The 23974-nt window shown below is 36.4% G+C and overlaps 1 protein-coding gene across 1 annotated transcript; it reads right to left on the bottom strand.

The window, feature by feature from the left end:
* Positions 1-23856, bottom strand: LOC126967382 (fructose-bisphosphate aldolase-like). Its single transcript, XM_050811823.1, has 9 exons — positions 23804-23856; positions 22083-22196; positions 10826-10917; positions 9618-9792; positions 8265-8468; positions 6385-6500; positions 5670-5769; positions 1298-1497; positions 1-149 (listed from the first exon to the last, which is right to left on the bottom strand). Exons 2-9 carry the CDS (start codon positions 22192-22194, stop codon positions 51-53), a joined length of 1098 nt encoding a protein of 365 aa, XP_050667780.1. The 5' UTR covers positions 22195-22196; positions 23804-23856; the 3' UTR covers positions 1-50.
* Positions 23857-23974: the final 118 nt, after the last annotated feature.

The following is a 23974-nucleotide window of genomic DNA, read 5'->3' as shown; positions in this document are numbered from 1 at the left end:
TTTAATTATGATAATTTTATTATACATATTCAAAATCACTTGAATAAAAACTAATATTTGTGGTTTGCGCTGAAGTTAGACTTTGTTGCAGCTCGAGAATCTGAAATCTCCTCAATTTCATATTTTCCTAGTGCTGCTAAGCCATTCGCCTGAAAAGAAGGTATATAACTATTTGTAATAAGGATATTCTTTGACATTACTTAAATATTATATCGAGGCTTTAGGAACATTGAGATGATTTTTGCCTGAAGAAACCATAAGAAGGGAAAACATATAGTATAACATAGTTTATATTATAAAAACAAATTATTATATTAATTGAAGCATACAAATGATTTGAGTTTTCTTTAGTGTTAATTCCGCCAATATTTGTCTTTAAACAATTCGACACGTGTTTCGCCCCTACAAGAGGCATCCTCAGGACGTTAATTAAATCAAATAATTTTAAAATTTCTTTATTCGAGAGTAGAGATAGTAGATTTTGTAGAGTTATGATAAAAATAGAAAGTAAGGTATTTTAAAAATAGAACTTAATTTGGATTGGTAGTCGGCTATAAATTATTTGACACAATTAAAAGAAAGATTTTGATTCAATATCTTGCAAAGAGAATTTAAAAACTACGTTTGTGATTAGCAACCAGAGTGAATGTGACATTTTATAACATTATATATAATTACCAGGTGTGTGCCAAGACAAAATTCAAAATTTCGTTTATTAGACTAATATTTGATTAAGGGTGAGTTCAAGCGATTCTGAATTTTTGTGGACCTCAAATTCCATTTTCATTCCATTTCTAAACATTCCGGTACAACTACATTTGTCAGAGTAAATCAAACATCGAAAACATTCCACACAAAAAAATAACTTTATATCTCAGACTTAACTTCTGACTTCATAATTAATTTCTATTGGTAGGTAAGTACTACTTAAGTTATAATTATTATCAATAAATATTTTAGGAAAACTATATTTTAGTTTCTTTACTTATATCATTTGTTATTTGATTACTATCTAAAAATCGGTCATGCCATTCTTGAGTTACAAAAGGATAATTATACAGAGTGGTTTTATATAAGTATGTTATCAATTAACTGTCAACAATTATTGTGATTGAGAATTGATTATGAAATGATCACAAGTATACCCATCATGTCTATGTAGCCTCATCTTTTTTCGTTTTTACTTTAACAAAGATCCTGGCAATATTTTCGTTTCGACTTGCAGGACTCCGTGGATAGTAGGTTAACTCCCTGACACTGCATTAAAATGAAATCAAGTGAACGTCATTGATTTTACCTTTGCCCGTTTGATCAATACATTTTGAGCTTTCTCTACATTTTCATCTTTGCCCGCCCATCTGTTCCACACAGATGCCTGAAGAGCTCTCCCATAGCTGAAGGTCAGTGCCCAAGGCTTCTTAATGCTCACTCGATTGATAGCATTCAAGTTTTCCGTCGCTTCAACTTCCGACTGCCCTCCGGATAGAAATGCAATGCCTAAAAATATTATGCCGTGAAAACATGAAAACTAGGTATGTAAATATATATCTCTAAGTTGAATGTTCCATAAATAAGAAGCATAATAGACTGTCGCCAATCGCGTCATAGTGCGGAAGAGCACTTTCTTTGGAAGTATTTCTAAGATCGGCTATTTCTCTCAAATGTTTATATAAAAATATTATACGTATTAAAAAAATTCACATCAAAAAGCAAATAATTCATATCATTCCCAAATCAGTAGTGCCCCAGGGCACTAGATTTTTCAGATACACCAAAACCGATAGTGCCGTATGGCACCCTACTCCCTCGCCAAGTTCTGACCCTTATTTTATTTATAAGATGGTTTATTATTGCATGGTCTAATATCTTGGTTCAATAGCTTTCTGATACATCCACTCAAATCATCCTAATTATAAGCAATCTACTGCTCCAAGTAAAATAATACGCATTGACAGAATGCTGCGCGTGCGCCAAAATTGCGCCGACCTGAGGCATACCGCGCGATCTGAGTTCCCCGGAACGGAAAGGATATTTTAACCGAAAACAAAGAATGAGTGTGAGTATGGCACTTTATCCCAATCAAAACAAATAATATTCCTATGCAGCTATCTGACAAAGGTAAAATCAAGTCAAGCAAATTCAGACCTACTAATAATCATACGAATAAGTAATAACATTCCACAGAAAAAAAACACAAGAATCTCAAATATTTTCAACCTTTAAGGTGTACATGACTTTGTTGAAAGAACCTGTAATATATTAACTGGGATATCTCACAGCAGATAAACTGTGAAAGGTACACATATTATATTAACTGGGATATCTCACAGCAGATAAACTGTGAAAGGTACACATATTATATTAACTGGGATATCTCACAACAGAGAAACTGTTGAAGGTACACATATTATATTAACTGGGATATCTCACAACAGAGAAACTGTTGAAGGTACACATATTATATTAACTGGGATATCTCACAGCAGATAAACTGTGAAAGGTACACATATTATATTAACTGGGATATCTCACAACAGAGAAACTGTTAAAGGTACACATATTATATTAACTGGGATATCTCACAGCACATAAACTGTTAAAGGTACATACATTATATTAACTGGGATATCTCACAGCACATAAACTGTTAAAGGTACATACATTATATTAACTGGGATATCTCACAACAGATAAACTGTGAAAGGTACACATATTATATTAACTGGGATATCTCACAACAGATAAACTGTGAAAGGTACACATATTATATTAACTGGGATATCTCACAACAGAGAAACTGTTGAAGGTACACATATTATATTAACTGGGATATCTCACAGCACATAAACTGTTAAAGGTACATACATTATATTAACTGGGATATCTCACAGCAGATAAACTGTGAAAGGTACACATATTATATTAACTGGGATATCTCACAACAGAGAAACTGTTAAAGGTACACATATTATATTAACTGGGATATCTCACAGCAGATAAACTGTGAAAGGTACACATATTATATTAACTGGGATATCTCACAACAGAGAAACTGTTAAAGGTACACATATTATATTAACTGGGATATCTCACAGCACATAAACTGTTAAAGGTACATACATTATATTAACTGGGATATCTCACAGCACATAAACTGTTAAAGGTACATACATTATATTAACTGGGATATCTCACAACAGATAAACTGTGAAAGGTACACATATTATATTAACTGGGATATCTCACAGCAGATAAACTGTTAAAGGTACACATATTATATTAACTGGGATATCTCACAACAGAGAAACTGTTAAAGGTACACATATTATATTAACTGGGATATCTCACAGCACATAAACTGTTAAAGGTACACATATTATATTAACTGGGATATCTCACAGCAGATAAACTGTGAAAGGTACACATATTATATTAACTGGGATATCTCACAGCACATAAACTGTTAAAGGTACATACATTATATTAACTGGGATATCTCACAGCACATAAACTGTTAAAGGTACATACATTATATTAACTGGGATATCTCACAACAGATAAACTGTGAAAGGTACACATATTATATTAACTGGGATATCTCACAGCACATAAACTGTTAAAGGTACATACATTATATTAACTGGGATATCTCACAGCAGATAAACTGTGAAAGGTACACATATTATATTAACTGGGATATCTCACAGCACATAAACTGTTAAAGGTACATACATTATATTAACTGGGATATCTCACAGCACATAAACTGTTAAAGGTACATACATTATATTAACTGGGATATCTCACAGCAGATAAACTGTGAAAGGTACACATATTATATTAACTGGGATATCTCACAGCAGATAAACTGTTAAAGGTACATACATTATATTAACTGGGATATCTCACAACAGATAAACTGTGAAAGGTACACATATTATATTAACTGGGATATCTCACAGCAGATAAACTGTTAAAGGTACATACATTATATTAACTGGGATATCTCACAACAGAGAAACTGTTAAAGGTACACATATTATATTAACTGGGATATCTCACAGCAGATAAACTGTGAAAGGTACACATATTATATTAACTGGGATATCTCACAGCACATAAACTGTTAAAGGTACATACATTATATTAACTGGGATATCTCACAGCACATAAACTGTTAAAGGTACATACATTATATTAACTGGGATATCTCACAGCAGATAAACTGTTAAAGGTACACATATTATATTAACCGGGATATCTCACAGCAGATAAACTGTTAAAGGTACATACATTATATTAACTGGGATATCTCACAACAGAGAAACTGTTAAAGGTACACATATTATATTACCCGGGATATCTCACAGCAGATAAACTGTGAAAGGTACACATATTATATTAACTGGGATATCTCACAGCAGATAAACTGTTAAAGGTACATACATTATATTAACTGGGATATCTCACAGTAGAAAAACTGTTAAAGGTACACATATTATATTAACTGGGATATCTCACAGCAGATAAACTGTGAAAGGTACACATATTATATTAACTGGGATATCTCACAGCACATAAACTGTGAAAGGTACACATATTATATTAACTGGGATATCTCACAGCAGATAAACTGTGAAAGGTACACATATTATATTAACTGGGATATCTCACAGCACATAAACTGTTAAAGGTACATACATTATATTAACTGGGATATCTCACAGCACATAAACTGTTAAAGGTACATACATTATATTAACTGGGATATCTCACAGCAGATAAACTGTTAAAGGTACACATATTATATTAACCGGGATATCTCACAACAGAGAAACTGTTAAAGGTACATACATTATATTAACTGGGATATCTCACAGCACATAAACTGTTAAAGGTACATACATTATATTAACTGGGATATCTCACAACAGAGAAACTGTTAAAGGTACACATATTATATTAACCGGGATATCTCACAACACATAAACTGTGAAAGGTACACATATTATATTAACTGGGATATCTCACAGCAGATAAACTGTGAAAGGTACACATATTATATTAACTGGGATATCTCACAGCAGATAAACTGTTAAAGGTACACATATTATATTAACTGGGATATCTCACAGCAGATAAACTGTTAAAGGTACACATATTATATTAACTGGGATATCTCACAGCAGATAAACTGTTAAAGGTACACATATTATATTAACTGGGATATCTCACAGCAGATAAACTGTTAAAGGTACACATATTATATTAACTGGGATATCTCACAGCACATAAACTGTTAAAGGTACATACATTATATTAACTGGGATATCTCACAGCAGATAAACTGTGAAAGGTACACATATTATATTGTGTTACCCATATTACCTATATTAACCGAGATATCTCATAGCAGGGGAACTTTTGAAGCTACCCATCCTATATTTACCGGGGCATCTCATAGCAGAGAAACTTTTGAAGGGACCCATATTATATTAACCGGGATATCTCACAGCAGAGAAACATTTGAAGATACCAATATTATATTAACCGGGATATCTCACAGTAGTGAAACTTTTGAAGGTACCCATGTTATATTAATCTGCAAAGACGACTACTTAGAACTGTTTTAGGAAAAAATACGCGGAAAAAGAACTTAAGAACCTGACCTGGCACAGCAGCCGGCACACTACGCAATAATGCTATCACGGTAGCAGCTGCTATTTCTTCAGCACAGCTTCTCTTCGGACAAGAATTCCCCGGAGTAACCTGGAAATTAAAATTTCAAGTTCTTTAAACATTATGTATATATATTTTACTGTTGACTATAAAATATTTAATTACATATAGCCCATCAAAACGTATTTCATAGAGAATTCATACCTGTTATTTTGTAGCAGCAAAAATATGTATGTAAATTAATCAAATCTGTACATATAAACGCATAATATTAAATTGCATCAGTATCCTTTTTATAATTAATTTATTTATCAATCTTATCAATTAATTATATCAATTTGTCAATAAAATTTTATAACATCAAGAATTATTTCGTAAAATATACTCCCTGTTGTTAATAATGAAATTAATTCACAGCAGAACTGTCAAACCATGCGTCAATAAATTCTCTCGTAGAAAGTATTATGTCCATACAAAACAAATTTTGAAAGTAAAAATAATTATGGGTCCCAAATCGAAACAATAACTATTCTCTCTCTCTCTCAAGATGGACTAAACTGCATTTCATGAAGTAATAAAGTAAATTAAATTATTATTAAATCATAAGTAATCCCCATTAAAATCCGTTTATTAGTTTTGTTGTTCACTGGATCCTAACATCAGAACACTGGATTTATATATATAAAGATTTTGAAAATGACTTACCATGTTTGGTTTGAGCAAAGTTCCTTCTAAGTAAACATGATGGTCGTTGAGAGCTTTGTATACAGTTGCCAGCACTGTTTCAGTAACTTTTTGAGTTCTTACAATGTCATGATCGCCTGGTAAAAGCAAATAAATTGTTTTAATGTTGGTAATTTGGTAAACTTACCAGCGGGATGCATCTTTGCACAGGATGCCGGCTACATGGGTACCAAAGCAACTTTTCTGCCGTGAAGGAGTTATGTACAACATTATTGTGTTCCTAACATCTTATGACTCAGGAACAGGAATTAGGATGATTTTTCATTGTAATGGACAGGGTCTATCAGGTGAGCGTTGCTAGTAAAAATTTCGTCTGACTTTTAACTCACAACATAAGCGATACGTGGTACTAAAGGCATTTATTATCTCAAAATTGATTACTTTAGAATTCTTTTTGATGTCATTTCTAATATACTAGATACTACTACCGCTTCGGGAACAAATGGCGCTCTGAGATAGAAGAAGCGGCGCAAGAAACTCTCCCAGCATACTTGATCCGTGAGACGGGCCCGTATTCAGAGCGGGTATACGTAATCCGTAATCAAGTGTGCTTATTCCAATTTATCACATGTCCCATTCATAAAAAGAGACAAAATACAATCGATAACGTATCGGTTCCAATAAACTATTCCCTATTCGCTTCAGTACATAAGCGGTCCCTGATTTGAGTTCCGTTGAGTGATTCTCTGCCGGTGAGTCTCTGGGCAGAGCAGCGTTGTATATATGCTGGTTGACTGTGGCACGAAGACACCAATTAATTCAGGTATTAAATTTATTCCACTTTATTGCACACAGATTACGGAACGTCCGTTTGTTACAGCGGATAGAAGAATAGAGAGATTGGGAGCGGTCCCCGAGTATTTTTTATTAATTTATTTAGTAGCTTTGATTGCGAAACTGAAGTGGCAGTGGGCAGGACACATAGTTCGACGGACAGATGGCCGTTGGGGCAGTAAAGTCTTCGAATGGCGGCCACGTACCGGAAGACGCAGTGTTGGTAGGCCGCCCACAAGATGGTTCGACGATCTGGTCAAGATCGCCGGAATATGTTGGATGAGGGCAGAGTAGGACCAATCGTCGTAGAAATCTTTGGGCGAGGTCAAGCAGTGGACATCTTCCGGCTGATGATTTAGTAACACGGGATGCAAGTCCATAGGCTCGGTATTGTTGCCCAGATTAAACATATATACTATAAACATAAGGTTTTAATGTTTAACGCAACACTCTCTCTCTCCATTTTGCTCGCCTTGGCCGCCCCCCGAGGAGGTTTTTTTGTCAGTGGGAGGTGTCCGCGTATATGGACACAAGAGTCTGACAAATGAGCCTTGTCCTAGGTTTTAAAACGTAAAAGTATTAATTTCCTCTTCCCGAAAAAAATCACTATTTTGAGGTATGGGGTCAGTACAGCTCCGGTGAACACTGCACCTAAAATTAGTTCTACTGCTACTACGGTTCGCATTATCGAAGGCATTCTCAAAACGTCATCTACGGTCGAAGGTATTCTTGTCTCGATTATGCACAGTTATGAAGACAAAGGTTTTGTAAAACGATGAATATGTAAATGAGCTTCTGTTCAACCTTTTCGGAATAAGTGATAAATGTGAAATGAATTTTTTTTTTTTATTTCATGTATCATTTCCTTGACCCAGATGAATGAAGTGATTTTGATTTGTTTTTACTGTTATATCAATAAAGAGTGTGAGCCTGTCAGTAATTGTCAGTCAAACAACACGTGCTTGATAATTTAACATGTGCTTGTTTCATGTTACCACCATAGCACTGGTTGCGTGAGCATAGATGTGCTATTTGCCTTTGCCTATCATAATTATTAATATACTAACCGTCTAGAAGTACGTCGGGTTCAACAATAGGTACAAGTCCCTCGCTTTGACATATCGAAGCATATCTGGCAAGAACGTGAGCTGTGTCGCTAATGGCCAACACCGACGGAGTTGTATCGCCAATCTTAAGCGGGCAACGCCACTTCGCAAACAAGCAACCTTCTTTTTTGTATTCAGCACATCTTTTAGCAAGATCGTCCAGTCCTGGAATTGAAAATATTGAGTTAATATTGGTACTACATTTTTAAATAAAACCTTTTTTAATAACGCGTGTTCTTTATAGCTGAACGCTTTTGGAAGATCAAATAATCGACAATACTGAATTATCTAATGTAATTTTAAGAAATAATTAAAGATTAACCTTCCGAAATGGGCAAGTGCCACAATGCACTAGATTGTTAAGACACACCAAAATCAAAAGTGCCGTAAGGCACACTACGCCCTGACCAAGATCTGACCCTTATTTTGTTTATAAGATGGTTTATTTGGCATGGTTATATAGCTTGTTTTAATAGCTTTCTGATACATTGACTGAAATCATCCTTATTATAAGCAATCTATTAATACACGTAAAATAATATGCATTGGCAGAACGCTGCGCGCACGCCAAAATTACTATGTAAGGCATACCGCGGCGCGGGGGCACTTGCCGATTTATGCTGATATAATTTGAACCTGGGTAAATTTAATCCACTAAGTAAATTCAGATTCAGTGGGTTCACCGCTACGTGTATAGAGATAAAGTTTCACGCGAAGAAGGACAGAGAAAAACCTGCAATGGGGGAGAACCTGGTAAAACGCGTTTACCCAGAGTCAATACCAGGCGAGATCAGTTTTTAACCACAAATTTTTCCAAAATAGTTATGGTTACGAATAAAAAAAATTACAACGGGATTGTGCGATTGTGAAATAACAGTTAGTCATAATAAAGCAATCTACCATTGGGAGGCTCCTTTGCAGGGGATGGCGGCTAGATTATGGGTACCACAAAGGCGCCTATTTCTGCCGTGAAGCATTAATGTGCAAACATTATCGTGTTTCGGTCTGAAGAGCGCCGTAGTTAGTGAAATTACTGGGCAAATGAGACTAAACATCTTAAGTCTCAAGGTGACGAGCGCAATTGCAGTGCCGCTCAAAATTTTTGTGTTTTTTCAAGAATGCTGAGCGGCACTACATTGTAAAGGGCAGGCCGTATCAATTACCATCAGTTGAAAGTCCTGTTCGTCTAGTCCCTTATATTCATAAAAAAAAACTAGATGCCCCGCACATCATACAATAATTTTTGTTGTAGAATACCAAAAAAATGCCCAATAATCAAACCTCCTCAAATTTGTAATACTAGTGTTTACTTACCCTGTGTAGTCAGTTCGTTCTCAGAAAAGATTAGCGGCACCACGTCTAAGTCAAGTTTGATTCCTGGAATGATGTTTTTATTTTTCAAAACATCTATAAAACGCATTCCATCATCTGTCTTCTGATAAACAGTCTCATCGAAGAGTATAACAGCTGATATATGTTCAGATAAAACCTGAAAGAGGATATATTTTATTTATACTACCAAGCTGTGGAATGAGCTTCCATGTGCGGTGTTTCCCGGACGATACGACATGGGTACCTTAAAAAAAAGCGCGAATACTTCCACAAAAAAAAATGAATATGATACCTACTCGTGCCAAGTAAGTTTGCTGTCGTAGAAAATGATGAAAATATTATTTTCCTAAATCCTATTATGTGACGGAATGAGCAGAAGCCTCTGTTGCATGACAACATCTGCATCAAAGTCGTAATGCATCACAAAACGAGCTAAATAGTAGCATAATTCCAAACGCGCTCGATCGCTCTCACCCGTCGGAGTGACCATGGTCCAATAATTATACCAAGTTTTATTACTTAGGTAGCAGGTTAGGTAGCAGATCGGTGTGGTTACCTAGAATGACTTATCTGTTCACATCTGCTTGCCAGATAGCCATACACAGAAATTAGTGGGCAAGCCAACTATCGGTTGAGATAAAACTCTTTCAGTTATTAAGAGAGTGAAGGAGATCATGGATAATTGATTAAAATTAATTAATTATTTGCAAATTATATTTGGTAAAAAAATACGTCTCATCTGGTAATCAGATCGGTGAAGGTTGATCTTTTACGTTTCATCTACTCTAATATACATCTCTAATATACAGGCGTGTGTCACTCAGCACTGTAAGTATGAAAACATAACTCAGGGCACGCGGATGCTTGCGGTAAGTTATCAATCGGGGACCGCGACGCGCGTGCTGTATTTATTCCAGTCATGGTTACACATTTTCCTTATTCAGTTTATTAAGTCTATGTCCTCTTAAATACGGAGAAACATAATGTACCAAAACTTCAAATAAATTCTACCAACAGCGGGGATTGAACCTGCCTTAGGCCTTGTCAACATACAATGAACAATGGTTAACAAAACCCTGCAAAAGTTCTCCTTTTTCTCTTTAACACACTTTTTCTCTTTCGTAATTTAGCTTTCTTACACCGTCTTGCATTATTTGGGTACCCGGTATTATAGGTATATAAAAATTTACATCATCCGCGGTGAACAGCAATTGACGATATCTGCGTCGGTTTTCAACTGTATTCTCCAAACCAACAGCTGCTAAGAGTCTCCCGATACCCTCTGGAATAAAAACGGTATGTACTTTATAAAGCCCTTTGTGTCTTTGGCCGCGCACTACGGTCGACGAACAAACTAGTATATTTAAGTTTCATCTATTCGGCTGGACCGCATTACCGCTGCACTGCGCGGCACAAAGCGACAAAATATTATTTCAATCATTTTGTATGGTGCATGTCGCACTAGAGCGGTGCTGCACTGCTCGTCGCTGCGCGTCGTTGCAGAGTTGCCTCCGAGAGAATATTTTGACGATCAGTAAGCGGTGCGTCGCATCAGTATGTATACTGTTAATTGTTAAGCTTATAGAATTTTGTCTTTGACATCCTGAAATAAGAGTGAAATCGTGCAGAGTCAATAAGAAAGCAAGGAAAGAAATAGTGAAATTCGCCTTCTTGATAACATGAACTTGGTATTTCGGCAATATATCTCTTATTTTTTCTATTCCTATAAAAAATAAGGAACAAATCTTCGTCACTATCGCTCATCGTGTAATGTTAAGTATTGTCTAGAGACTTAGAACCACGTGTAATAAACTACAACGATTTCAAAGACTGGCATGTATGGCTATCACAGGATGCATGCGAACTACACCTACTGCAGCCTTAGAAACAATGCTAAATCTTCCGGCTCTACACGTCTTTATAAAACAAGAGGCGGCCTCCGCCGCAGTAAGGTTGAAGACACTAAATCTTTGGAGAACCAATCAACCCGCACACCTAGAGGTCCTAACTGAGGTGATTGAAAAGGAGCCTCTGCTGCTCGCGGTAAGTGACAGGTTTCCAAAGGAATACATCTTCGATAAGAAATATAAAATACATCTGTATGAAGAACAAAAAGGAGCCTTTAATGTTATAGACCTCAGGATTTTCACCGATGGCTCGAAAACAAGATCTGGCACAGGATACGGAGTGTTCTCGGAAGATCTAAATATAAAAATAGTCACACCACTAGGAGCTTAGAACACTGTCTTCCAAGCAGAGTGCATGGGTATCATAGAAGCGGCTACAGCTACTTTGGCACGAAAGGTAAAGGATTACTCAATCCGCATCCTCTCAGATAGCAAATCAGTACTACAAGCTCTACAAAGCAACACTATCACCTCAAAGCTAATATACGACTGTCACCAGTATCTGACGGAGTTATGTGCAAATGGCAACCAGGTAACTCTTCAATGGATAAAGGGTCACAGTGACTCACGCGGCAACGATGCTGCGGATGAACTGGCCAGGAAAGGCTCGTAGATGATAGCAATAGGACCAGATCCAATCGTCCGCCTCCCCTCTAGATGGCCTGCAATGGTCATACGAGAACATACCAAGGAATTACAAAGTAAATACTGGACGGAAGTGAGAGGGTGTAGACAAGCAAAAGAGGCCCTACTCCAAGTAAACTTCAGGCTCTCTCGCAAGCTACTAAAACTCCCACGTCAAAGATTACGTAAATTAACCCATGTTATAACGGGTCATGGCCCTTTTAACAAACATCTGTTTAGTATAGGTGTCACCGACAGCCCGCTGTGCAGAGCCTGCATGGAGGCAGAAGAGACGGCCGCACAAATCATACTGGAGTGTAGGAGTGTGGCCTCTTACCGGGCCAAACACCTGGGGTCATCGAGGACTCTCCCCGAGGTCATGGGTGACATCAGAGGTTTGATTAACTACCTTGAGGAGCTGGGATGGCAAGATTAGCCGCCCACCTCACCACGCAAACTAGGCGCGCCATAGTCGTCGAGTTGCGGATAGTAGCCCGTGATAACCTATAACCTTGTCAAGAGACGTGACGCGACGCGCTGTGCAGCGCCACTCTAATGCGGTCCGGCCTTAATGGTATGTCATCACCGCGGCCCATACTCACTGTTAACACCAAAAGAATCTTATGAGCGTTGCCGATCTTATAAAGATTCCAATACATATGAATTGATACATGGCGCGCGAGGATCAAAACGGATCACTGTGATGAAAGTCAATGGTTTTACCTATTGAGTCACCGACTTTGTTATAAATATGAATCATTAAAAGCGGTCGCTTCGCCCAAGCACAGCGTTACAGCTATAGTCGCTATAGATACCTGATTGTGATTATTTAATTAATATTTTCGTCCTGATGGAATTACCGTGTTGGCTTGGTTACGGGGAAGGGCGCTGGTGTGGAACGCGACTTGCGTCGACACTCTGGCTCCTTCTCATGTCTAACTTACGACAGATGATGCTGATGCTACTGCTTGGACTGCGGAAGACAGCAAGCGTCTCAAATATGTCGGTCTCAGTGAGTCATACACCTTTGTGCCGTTTGGTGTCGAGATACTTGACCCGTGGGGCCCACAGGCGCGAAGAATGTACAAAGTACTATCAACGCGCCTCAATAATTCAACTAGAAACCCAAGCGCTGGCAGCTATTTCGGTCAAGGGGTCATCCTAGCTTTCCAACGTGGAAATGCTGCCAGTATTCTAGGTACGCTTCTCCGTAATGATAGTTTTACTTTAATGTAATCATTGTATTGTAAATATAGTTTTAAGATTTGTTTTGTACTAAAGAATGCTTTAAATTTAATGAACTTTGCAGTCGCTATTTTATGTCGCTGTTATGGGGATGAATGAAATTGCGTAATATGAAAAGGCGTTATAAGGATACCGTGTAATAGGGGTAGTGTATATGCATGTGGTTACACTGATAATTACGGACGAAGTCGCGGGTTACAAACAGCTAGTTGTTCTGTAAGCTCCGCGTTGGAACAGGGTCGTTGTCTTGCCATGACGTCATTGTCACGCCATTGGTAGTCATTATATCGTCACTAAGGTGGCAGAATGTCCCAGTCTTAAAACTGTTTGCGTCACAATTACGTAGCTCTGCGTCTTAGAATATTCTCTGCGTCGATGTAAAACTGTGAATAAATGTATTCTTTGGTGTAGAGAACAACATCTCTAACGGCCGTTCCCAATATTCAGTCTATCGCTTACTTTAGATAAAAATCGTAACTATCGTTGACTTTTCTGTCCCAATAAACATATCGACGGTAACTCATCTTATCCGTGCACGCTGTCTGTCAATGGGACGGCTTACCAGCGATAGAAGTTTGTATAGAAATTGCAATTCACGCGTCCCAATATAAGGCGATAAGAATGACTTATCGGGTATATTGGGACAGCTTCAGATTATTGACAGCTAATTACTAACAGTAGAAGTTAATAATTTATATCTAATCTGTAGATAGTATCTTGGGAACGGCCGTAAAAGAGATACCTACAGCAACATAGAAAAGGAAAGAGAATATTTTATTACTGTAACCCAGTGTTTCCCAAACATTATTCTGCAATAGCCCGGTAATTTTTATACTGCCCCTTCGTGACCCACCTTACTTTTAGCCCAAGCCAAAATAATTCACATTTATTAATAGTAAAAATATTTTTAGTACTACATACTTTGTTATCGCCTATTTAGTCACAAAATTTTAGTGCGAAGTATGGAGCTGCTGTAAATTTTTTACTAGGTTTATTGCGGTTGGTAGGTTTTAAGTCGGTGCCAAGCCGAATATAATAGCAGGTACCTACACTCGCGTTGCGTGACTTTGAGCGGGATAGCTTCGTCTAGAACCAAACAACCCAATCGGGCAAGCACCGACTTAATCCCTATCAATAAGTGGCACATAAAAATAATAGTATTTTATTAATATTAAAAGTACATGACTTGCTTAAGAGGTGTACTAAATTAAATCTCTATTAAGTTATTTCATACTTTTTAAGTCGGTTTGTTTAAACGTAGTTTTTTTAAACTACCCTCTTGAATCATTCGTACATACAATCTTCATCGACCTGCATACCGAATGAAAATCTTTTTCATGTTCCCGAAAGGTTACCAACCGCATGCGATTCCCTGTGTAGGTATCGTTTTAAGTTGCAAAAGTAATACAGGAAAATCCTAACAATCTCAGACAGGAAAGCATGTAATGTTTATTCAATGGAATTAATGTGTTTTATTATCATTTTTATTTGTCAATATATTGCGTACATAATGAACGACTCATATACGTACGTTTATGATGCATAGTGATGACGTGACCATAGAAATATAATCCAAATCCAAATATTTTTATTCAAAATAGGATGTGACATCACTTATTGATAGTCAAAAACTACCACCCATTCCAAAACGAATGCCTCAGACCTGAGAATAATGGGCGCAAAAAACTCAGCGGGCTTTTTTTTTCATCAAAAAATGGTCGCTCCATTCCCAATTTATAATTAAGGTATCATTAAGAAAGTCATTTATGTTACCTTTACCAAACAAACGTTTTTTAACAATTCGTAACGTAATACTTTTATTTTGAACATTTTCTGGGAACTTGTTGTAACAGCAATCATCGCCCAACAAAAGACTTACTAACTCTAATTAGCCGAGTAGTAGGCATTATAAGTTTGTGTCTATTCCTGGTGTTAACATTATGGTTATGAAAGTTTCTAGCAAATTCACCTATGTGCCCATGGACATTCATTGCATTATCAAGAATATATTGAGAAGCAACAGTCAAGATGTTTATTTTAATTTATTTTTTAACTTTAAATTAGAAGGTACTTGAAGTGTCGGAGCCCTAATAGGTGACGCGTAGACCACCAGCGAGTACCTACCTAGCTACCGTCATTATGCACACGATTGCTGCTCAGTTGCCACAATATCCGGGGTATTACAAGCATACACAGCAATGTAATGTAAATCATATTGATGACAGACATCCCGCAACGAAATAGTACTTTACACTACCTTCTTATCTAGATTTCTATGAACGTGACACATACCAGAAGTCGTCCAACCTTGTTAAAAAATTAGAAGACAAATCTTCTTTTACGCTCGAATTCATCAACTACAATTTAGGGTATGTTCCGATATGCACTACGAGTGATGCACTGCACAGTGCTATCACTGTAGAAAATTCGTTCCGTTATAGACTGCCAGTATACTGCCGCAGTACCATAGGGAAATATATGACGGCTTTGATCACGTGATCCGTCAAAACCACTCGAGTGCCTAAAGTTTACGCCTAATATTTTTAATTTGACCGTACTCCAACAAAAATTTTTTTAATGAACTACAAAACCAAGTAACCAGTATAACTATCTATAAAGGAACGGCTTAACAGTATACTAAATTGACGTCACACTGTACAGTGGTCGCAGTGCATATCTGAACATGCCCATAATCGTTGATTACGTAACCGATCAGTCTACAGCTAACAAAATATGTTAAAACAAGCCACGTTTTTATTTATTTATTTTTTTACTAATAATCCAACAGCTTTATATTACACTAGCTGACCCAGCAAACGTTGTATTGTCAATTAAAGGAATAAAATAAAGTTCAATAAAAAAAATTTTGGGGTATAAAAATACTTAGATAACAAGCGATTCAGACCTACCAAATATATCGTACTACAATTTTATTGTATTCGATTGCGATCTTGCAACCCTATAGCGGATTTGTGGATGGAACAAAATAATACAAAAATAGTTGTAGATCGTAGAAGGGCGAAAATTTGAAATTGCATGTATTTTTTAATACTGAATCATAAAAAAATAAAAACAAAAAATTACGTCAAAAAAAATGGTGGACCACCCTTAACATTTAGGGGGATGAAAAATAGATGTTTTCTGATTCTCCAGCCTATCCGATATGCACGCTAAGATTCACGAAAATCGGTTGAGCCTTTTCGGAGGAGTTCTATTAAGTACACCGTGACACGAGAATTTATATATTAGACTAGCTGACCCGGCAAACGTTGTTTTGCCATATAAAGTATAATTCACGCGATAGTTTTATAAGTAATAAAATATTGCCTGTACATCATTTTGTTCTATTGTCAATAGTTTTTGCAGCGCACGCAAAAATAGGTTTTCGATTTTACACCTTGTGTTACAAAATAGCAATTTTATTACGGATCCCTAATTTTGAAAAAAAAAACATAGCCTATAGCCTTCCTCGATAAATGGACTACCCAACACAGAAAGAATCATTCAAATCGGACCAGTAGTACCAGAGATTAGCGCGTTCAAACAAACAAACAAAGAAACAAACAAACAAACTGCAGCTTTATAATATTAATATATATTAGATTACACGAGACTTACAAATTACTTTATAAATATGCCAATTTAAGATTAAGAATAATAATTACAAAACTTTAATAGGAATATGTCTGTTATTTTATGCTAGTATTATTACATACGTTAATAATAATACTATTTAAGAGGTGTGTGTTTTTGTATGTATATGTGTAGGGGAGTGAGGGTTTGTGTGATGGAGTGTTTTCGTGTTCATGTTATACAATTTAATTTTTGAGTGAATTAAGTTATAATGACTGTGCCAATAGAAGCGCGAATGGCTGTACATAATGGAGTGCTTGTCGCCACGTTAATGTATGGAAGTGAGAGTTGGGTATGGCAGAAGAAGCATAAAAGCAGAATTAACGTAGTTGAGATGCGATCACTGCGTAGTATGTGTGGGGTAAGACTGACTGATAGAATTCCGAATGCGGTAATACGAGCGCGCTGTGGTTTGAAAGAGGATGTTGTGACAAGGACTGAAAAAGGAATGCTTAAATGGTTTGGGCACGTGGAGCGAATGAGTGAAGAAAGAATGACGCATCAAATATATAAGGCAAGTGTGTGTGGGCAAGCCGGTCGCGGGAGACCTCGTAGAACATTCGTCGATCAAATTGGGGACGTTTTGAGAAAAGGAGAGGTCTGAAGCACCCTCAACGGGCGAGCATGTATGAAAAGAGTAATGAATGTAGAGGAAGCGCGTGAGGTTTGTAAGGATAGAAGCAAATGGCATTCTATTGTCTCTGCCTACCCCGACGGGAACAAGGCGTGAGTATGTGTGTGTGTGTTTGTGTGTGAATTAAGTATTGACATTTCGTGTAAAAGCGGTGCTTAGATATCGCAAACGTGTCAGCACCTGCGTACTCACTATTATATAAGTATGTTATATCTACGTTTCAAAATACTGTTCTGGGTCACGGACGAGAAAAAAAAATAAGGACTCCGTGTCACCTTACATAACAGTGAGGCACCAAAACAAGCCGATAAACGTGTAAATACAGAACCCCACGTATACACTTACACTAATACAAGCCGATCGGCTGCCATTATGAGATTTGCCATCGTCTGTGACAGTTCAGTTTGCGTCGCAATAAAATATTTAAAAAATGCCGTCGTGCGTTGTGAAAAAGTGTAAAATAATAATATAAAAGTATTTGTGGATATATGATTGTCTAAGGGAGAAAAAATTGTGTAACTGGTATACCCCGTGACCGCACACACACTAGCATAAAGGTGCTTCACTTGCTTATATCACGGTGCGGAGTCCTTCTTTTTTTACTAGTCCGTGTTCTGGGCTTGTATTTTTGTTCGTGTTCATCATGTATTTTCATCCAACGGTTTGCTAGCCCAGCGTTTTCGAATGAATGGGTTACAAATGACCGAAAGGTGCAACAGTACTGTATAAAGATGACACTATATTCAGTTATAATTGCTTTTAACAATTAGACAGCCAACAATGAAAGGGTAACGTAATAATGCCCCAAAATGTAATGCTCGTTTTGTCAAATTTATATGCATAGCGTGAACGGCTTTTTAATTTAGCAACCTTCTTTCTGTCATCTCAGTATGAAAAAATCTAGTCAGAAACAGATATCGTAAAATTTATCTGAGAAGTTAAAATTTTTTGAAATCAAGAAATAAAAGTTTTATCGACATAATTTATGTAAAACGTAAAACACTTCGGGTGTCCTTGTATCTAGCTCGTTAGGTATTATTATGAAGATAGATGTTGGGTTTGTAACGAGCGCCTCTGTGTGCATTTGATAAATAAGTACAAAAGAAAACCTATCAACTGAGAGTAGAACTCCAACACAATGAATTCCGTACCGGCTTTTAACAATAGATAACAATAATCTTTGTACAAGTCGGGAATGCTCCTGTAATTCCTCTTGTTTTGCAAGAGAATATGGACGACGGTGATCACATAACATCACGTGACCCTACGCTTATTTGTCCACCTCTAATATAAACTTGACAGACAGACGAACGGCCAATCAAATCTAAATAATTAAATACAAAAACCTAATTTTAATAAAAAAAAAAACCAAAAAGATTTGTAGAGATAAATTCCGATGAAAAAAAATTATCGAAACTAATCTTATTCAACTAATTTCACAATTTTCCCTTTCTGACTAAATTTCTTCGAATCTTAATCGAAATAGTCATCCCAGAGTTCAAATGATCCCCATGCCAAAATTCATTAAAATCTGTTCAGCAATTAATTTGCAATTCAATAAAATGTAATTTTTGGAGTCGGTGTCATCCAAGATAGGTTTGTTACTACATACATAGTTATAGGTGAGATGTGCTTGAGTCGTGAGGAGGCGAGAGGCGAGAGCGGGTCGCAGCGGAAGGATACCGATTCCAAAAATTACAATAATCGTAACTAGAATTGGACTAGTTAATTAGATTGTATAAAAATACGCAATTATTTTTATACTTTTTAGTGCACATTATATCTAATGTTTTGGAATAGAGTTTATGAAGTCGGTTGTATTTTTGTTAGTTTTTTTTAAACTGTGATGTTATTGATAAACAGAGGATATTGACATCCAAAAATACGTGAAAATCCTGTTTTCATCATTTAGTAGGTCTGCAAATAAGGTGTAGAATGCCCCAAAGTGTTCTCTTTTTTTGTAACTTCATCAGGCATACCAGCGATGAGCACTGCCCGCAAAAAACTGAACGGACCTTGCGCGGTTTCTTCACCCACTCATTTGAAAATATTCGCTGGAACTATGGCGCCATAAGTAGTACATCCATAGATATTATAATATATTGCATGATAGCATGTATTGATCAAGATTTACTTTATATTATATTATAGTACTACTCTCGACGAAAATGTGAATGAAGAATCGACAAATACTCAGGCCATCATATCAGGACCAAGTACTTCATCACGACAAAGTAGAAGTTCTTTCACTTTGCCAGTTAGAAGAAATCGAATTACGAATAATATAACTAATAAAAGGAAGAAAAGAAATTTAATTTGAAGAAAAAGAAATCTTTAACATCAAACTGAACATCCCCAACTTTCTGGAAGTACAAATTTAAAGCCACTAATCACAAATTTAGATAATCCATTGCAATATTTTTTATACTTTTTTGATGAAGACCTACTAAACCACATAGTTGAAGAAATGCATAAATTCAGCATCCAAAAAGGCCCGTCTAAACCGTTGCATATCATATGAATTAAAAAAGTATTTACGTATATGTTTGCTCATGAGCATTGCTCCATTACCTAATATACGAATGTATTGGGAATCTGAGTTAGGTATACCTATAGTAAGACAGTCTATGTCCGTGAATCATTTTGAGAAGATAAGGCGATTCTTGCACTTTAACAACAACTCCGTACGAGCACCATCACATCATGCAGGACATGATCGCCTCCACAAAATAAGGCCAATACTCGAAACACTGAAAAAAAATGCCAGAATATACCTAAGAGGGAGACATTTTTGGATTTCAATATAAATTATTGTCGTGACTTTGACCTTATTATTACGATAATCTTCGCGCAATAAATGGCAAAGTTCATCGCAATCGGATAAACAAAATTTTTATATAAGTACTTTACTACATTTCATCTTGATACGCATGTTATAAAATATATTTTAATATTTATTCGGTTCTACCACACTCCACAGTTTTATACATATATTAAAACGTGATATCTCTACATAGTAGAAAACAAAGTTGCTTTCCGCTGTTTGTCCCTATGTATAATTAGATCTTTAGAACTACGCAACAGATTTCGATGCGGTTTTTTTTTAAATATATAGACTGATTCAAGATTAAGGTTTATATGTATAAAAAGGCTTAATATAGAGGAGAAACACTAATAATTTTGTGAGTGTTCTAATGTGATGTAAATAAACACATATTTTTTTACGCTTGAGTACCTACTACAAAGCTGTCGAATGAACTTCCTTGTGCGGTGTTTCCGGGACGATGCGACATGGGTACCTTCAAAAAAAGCGCGTACACCTTCCTTCAAGGCCGGCAACGCTCCTGTGATTCCGCTGGTGTTGCAAGAGAATGTGGGCGGCGGTGATCACTTAGCATCAGATGACCCGTACGCACGTTTGTCCTTCTTTTCCATAAAATAAACTCTGCAAACGTTGCCTGAACCTTACGAGATAGATCAAACAAACATATTACAGTATTTTACACCTTTAAAAGTGATGGTATATTTCTATCTATTAGAGATAATCCACAAGAATCTTATCCATTACTTTTTACGAGAAATAATGGCTTATTTACGAAGAAATTTTAAAAAATACAGCATTAATCCTTATCCAATTAAATACCTTCAGTACATAGTGCATATAATTTTAACCAAAACGGCCCTTAATAGCATGTTATTGTAATGAATGTTTTCCAAGATATTACAGAATTAAGCGTCCCCCGCAACCGCTATGGTTGCGGCGGTACGGCTATGAAGGCTTACGGCCATTCCCAATATACTATGTACAGATAGAGATAAATTACTACCTTCTACTGTCAGTAATTAGCTGTCAATAATCTGAAGCTGACCCAATATACCCGATAAGTCATTCTTATCGCCTTATATTGGGACGTGTGAATTGAAATTTCCATACAAAGTTCTATCGCTGGTAAGGTATACGCCGGCACATTGAAAGACATCGTGTACGGATAAGGTGAGTTACCGTCGATAAGTTTATTGGGACAGAAAAGTCAATGATAGTTACGATTTTTATCTCAAGTAAGAGATAGACCGAATATTGGAAACGGCCGTTAGAAGGCATTAGAAAGAGAATCACCATGTTTATAAAGTATTGGAATCTACGAAATAGAAAACTTTTTCAGTATGCTTTCGTCGTTTATTATTGAGATAATATAAATAACGAGATCTTTCGGAAATATATTATATTTATTTAATTATTACTATTTACTTTTGACAGAACGAGACAGAGACAGTCTGTCCGGGCAGCTAGTGGTATATTAGGCGTTTTAATGAGTATTGCAATGACATTCTATACATAAGAACGTCATTGGAGTATTGATTTAAAAGGTGACCCAGAAGATTGGAGATGATAATCTACCATACCATTTGTTTCATCAACTGCCAATATCCCCTTTCCTGGTGCCACTATTGCTTCAGCAGTTTTCTTCAACTCCATCTGTAATTCCATTGACGGGTACGAGAAGTAGCCTGCCATTCCTGAAAATATTAAAAGAGACTGTTCAACTGTAACTAGCTCATTACTGCAAATTAATGAAACTACTGTTTCAACACAATTTTAAAGATCAAAGAACTGTTACATCTACAAACAGTAGTAAATACCTATTTCACGATATTTCACACAAGCTAAATCAAAGTAAGATCGCTAATATAAATAAGATACAGAAATGGCCCTAATTTTGAGCCCTGTGGAACCCCAATTAATTAATTCAGAAAGTTGATATTTTATTTTTCAGGCTCCATAAATAAGTTTATAAGGTTGTGTGACAACAAAGCTAGAAATTTTATCGCTATACATATTACCTAGATATACATATTTATATTGTAATCTCCGCACACAATTAAAATATTTTGTATAATGGGCATCTATTCCTAACGTTTGCGTCGGAAGTTTCCTCTCCTTCTCCTCAGTAGATCTTTTCTAAAGCCTGTTATTTCATATGTTTTCTATCTTTTTCAACCTTGGTCATTTCGGATTGTCGGCCGTATAATAGGTATCTGTAGAAACTTTTGCCACTTGAACCGTAGGTAGATTGCTTGATCCTTTTTAATGTTTAGTCAGGCTTTTTGACCGTACACTGATATCACCCATTAGTAGCATGTGGTCTGTCCGTGGGAACGCTCTTGCGTTAGTAAACGAAGATCTCCATTGTTGACCGTTGATATTCTGATAATAGGCAAAGCATTATCAAACAACGGTGGTATGATAATATTAAATTATAGGGTTTATTTAGTGGCTGGCGAGCAAACTTGAGAATTCCTTGGGTTAACTTGAACAAGGTTTATCTTACCCACTCTGCCACATATTTTTGACAATTTTTTTTACTTTTTATTTAATTTCTATAATAAAACGTAAGTAAAATCGCGTTGTTTTCATTATATAATATATTAAGTATTATTGTCAGAGGAGATTTTTTTTGGAGAGAAGAAAACTACATTTACGTTTTGAAGACCCCGAAACGGGGCCCATATGTCGGGCTCGGATGTAAACACCCCCTACCGACTAAAAACCTCCTCTGTGCTGATGGCACTAAAGGCTTTTGCAGCGAAGCTGGCCGGGGCCTTAGAGGCCGGATATTGAAACCAAAATATCTATAACAATAAAATTTTAGGAATTCCCTCTTTTACCCGTAGGTCTCGCCACCATCAGATCTCGGTTTTTTTATTATCTAATATACCATTTCAAATAATTAAAAACATCACTCATCAACAACAGCATACATATTGAGATATCAGATCATGTATCGAGAACACGGCTTTTTTTACGGAAAAGGAGGACAAACCAGCCTACGTAACCCCTGGTGTTAAGTGATCACCGCCGTTCACATTCTGTTGCAACACCAGACGAATCACAAGAGCGTTGCCGGCCTTTAAGGAAGGTGTACGCGCTTTTTTTGAAGGTACCCATGTCGTATCGTCCCGGAAACACCTCAAAAAGGAAGCTCATTCCACAGCTTTGTAGTACGTGAAAGAAAGCTCCTTGAAAATCGCACTGTAGAGAACCACACATCCAGATGGTGAGGATGATATCCTAATGAAATCACATTTGACATGTGACTAAAATATAATAAAACAAGAATACTTACTAATTATCTGTAGTGAACCAAAACACACGCGAGTTTGTCAAAGAACACTTTAGTAATATGACATAATAATAATTTTGTTTTGAGCATTAAGATAATTTAACTGATAAAATAATCTTCGTCTTATTATGTTGTAAATAATGTTTGCATAAGAGATATTACAGACAGGAGGCG

The sequence above is a fragment of the Leptidea sinapis genome, chromosome 13, assembly GCF_905404315.1.
Source record: "Leptidea sinapis chromosome 13, ilLepSina1.1, whole genome shotgun sequence".
NCBI classification, from domain to species: domain Eukaryota; kingdom Metazoa; phylum Arthropoda; class Insecta; order Lepidoptera; family Pieridae; genus Leptidea; species Leptidea sinapis.
This window is presented reverse-complemented; position numbering and strand designations above follow the sequence as displayed.

What these genes read in the sequence shown, in the direction of transcription:
- LOC126967382 (XM_050811823.1), bottom strand. Translation starts at nt 22,194, where the DNA reads ATGGCAGGCTACTTCTCGTACCCGTCAATGGAATTACAGATGGAGTTG. An exon ending in GGCAGTTGATGAAACAAATG is followed by an intron (nt 10,918 to 22,082) that starts GTATGGTAGATT and finishes TTTTTATTCCAG; the next exon opens with AGGGTATCGGGAGACTCTTA. An exon ending in TATTGATCAAACGGGCAAAG is followed by an intron (nt 150 to 1,297) that starts GTAAAATCAATG and finishes CCTTCTTTTCAG; the next exon opens with GCGAATGGCTTAGCAGCACT.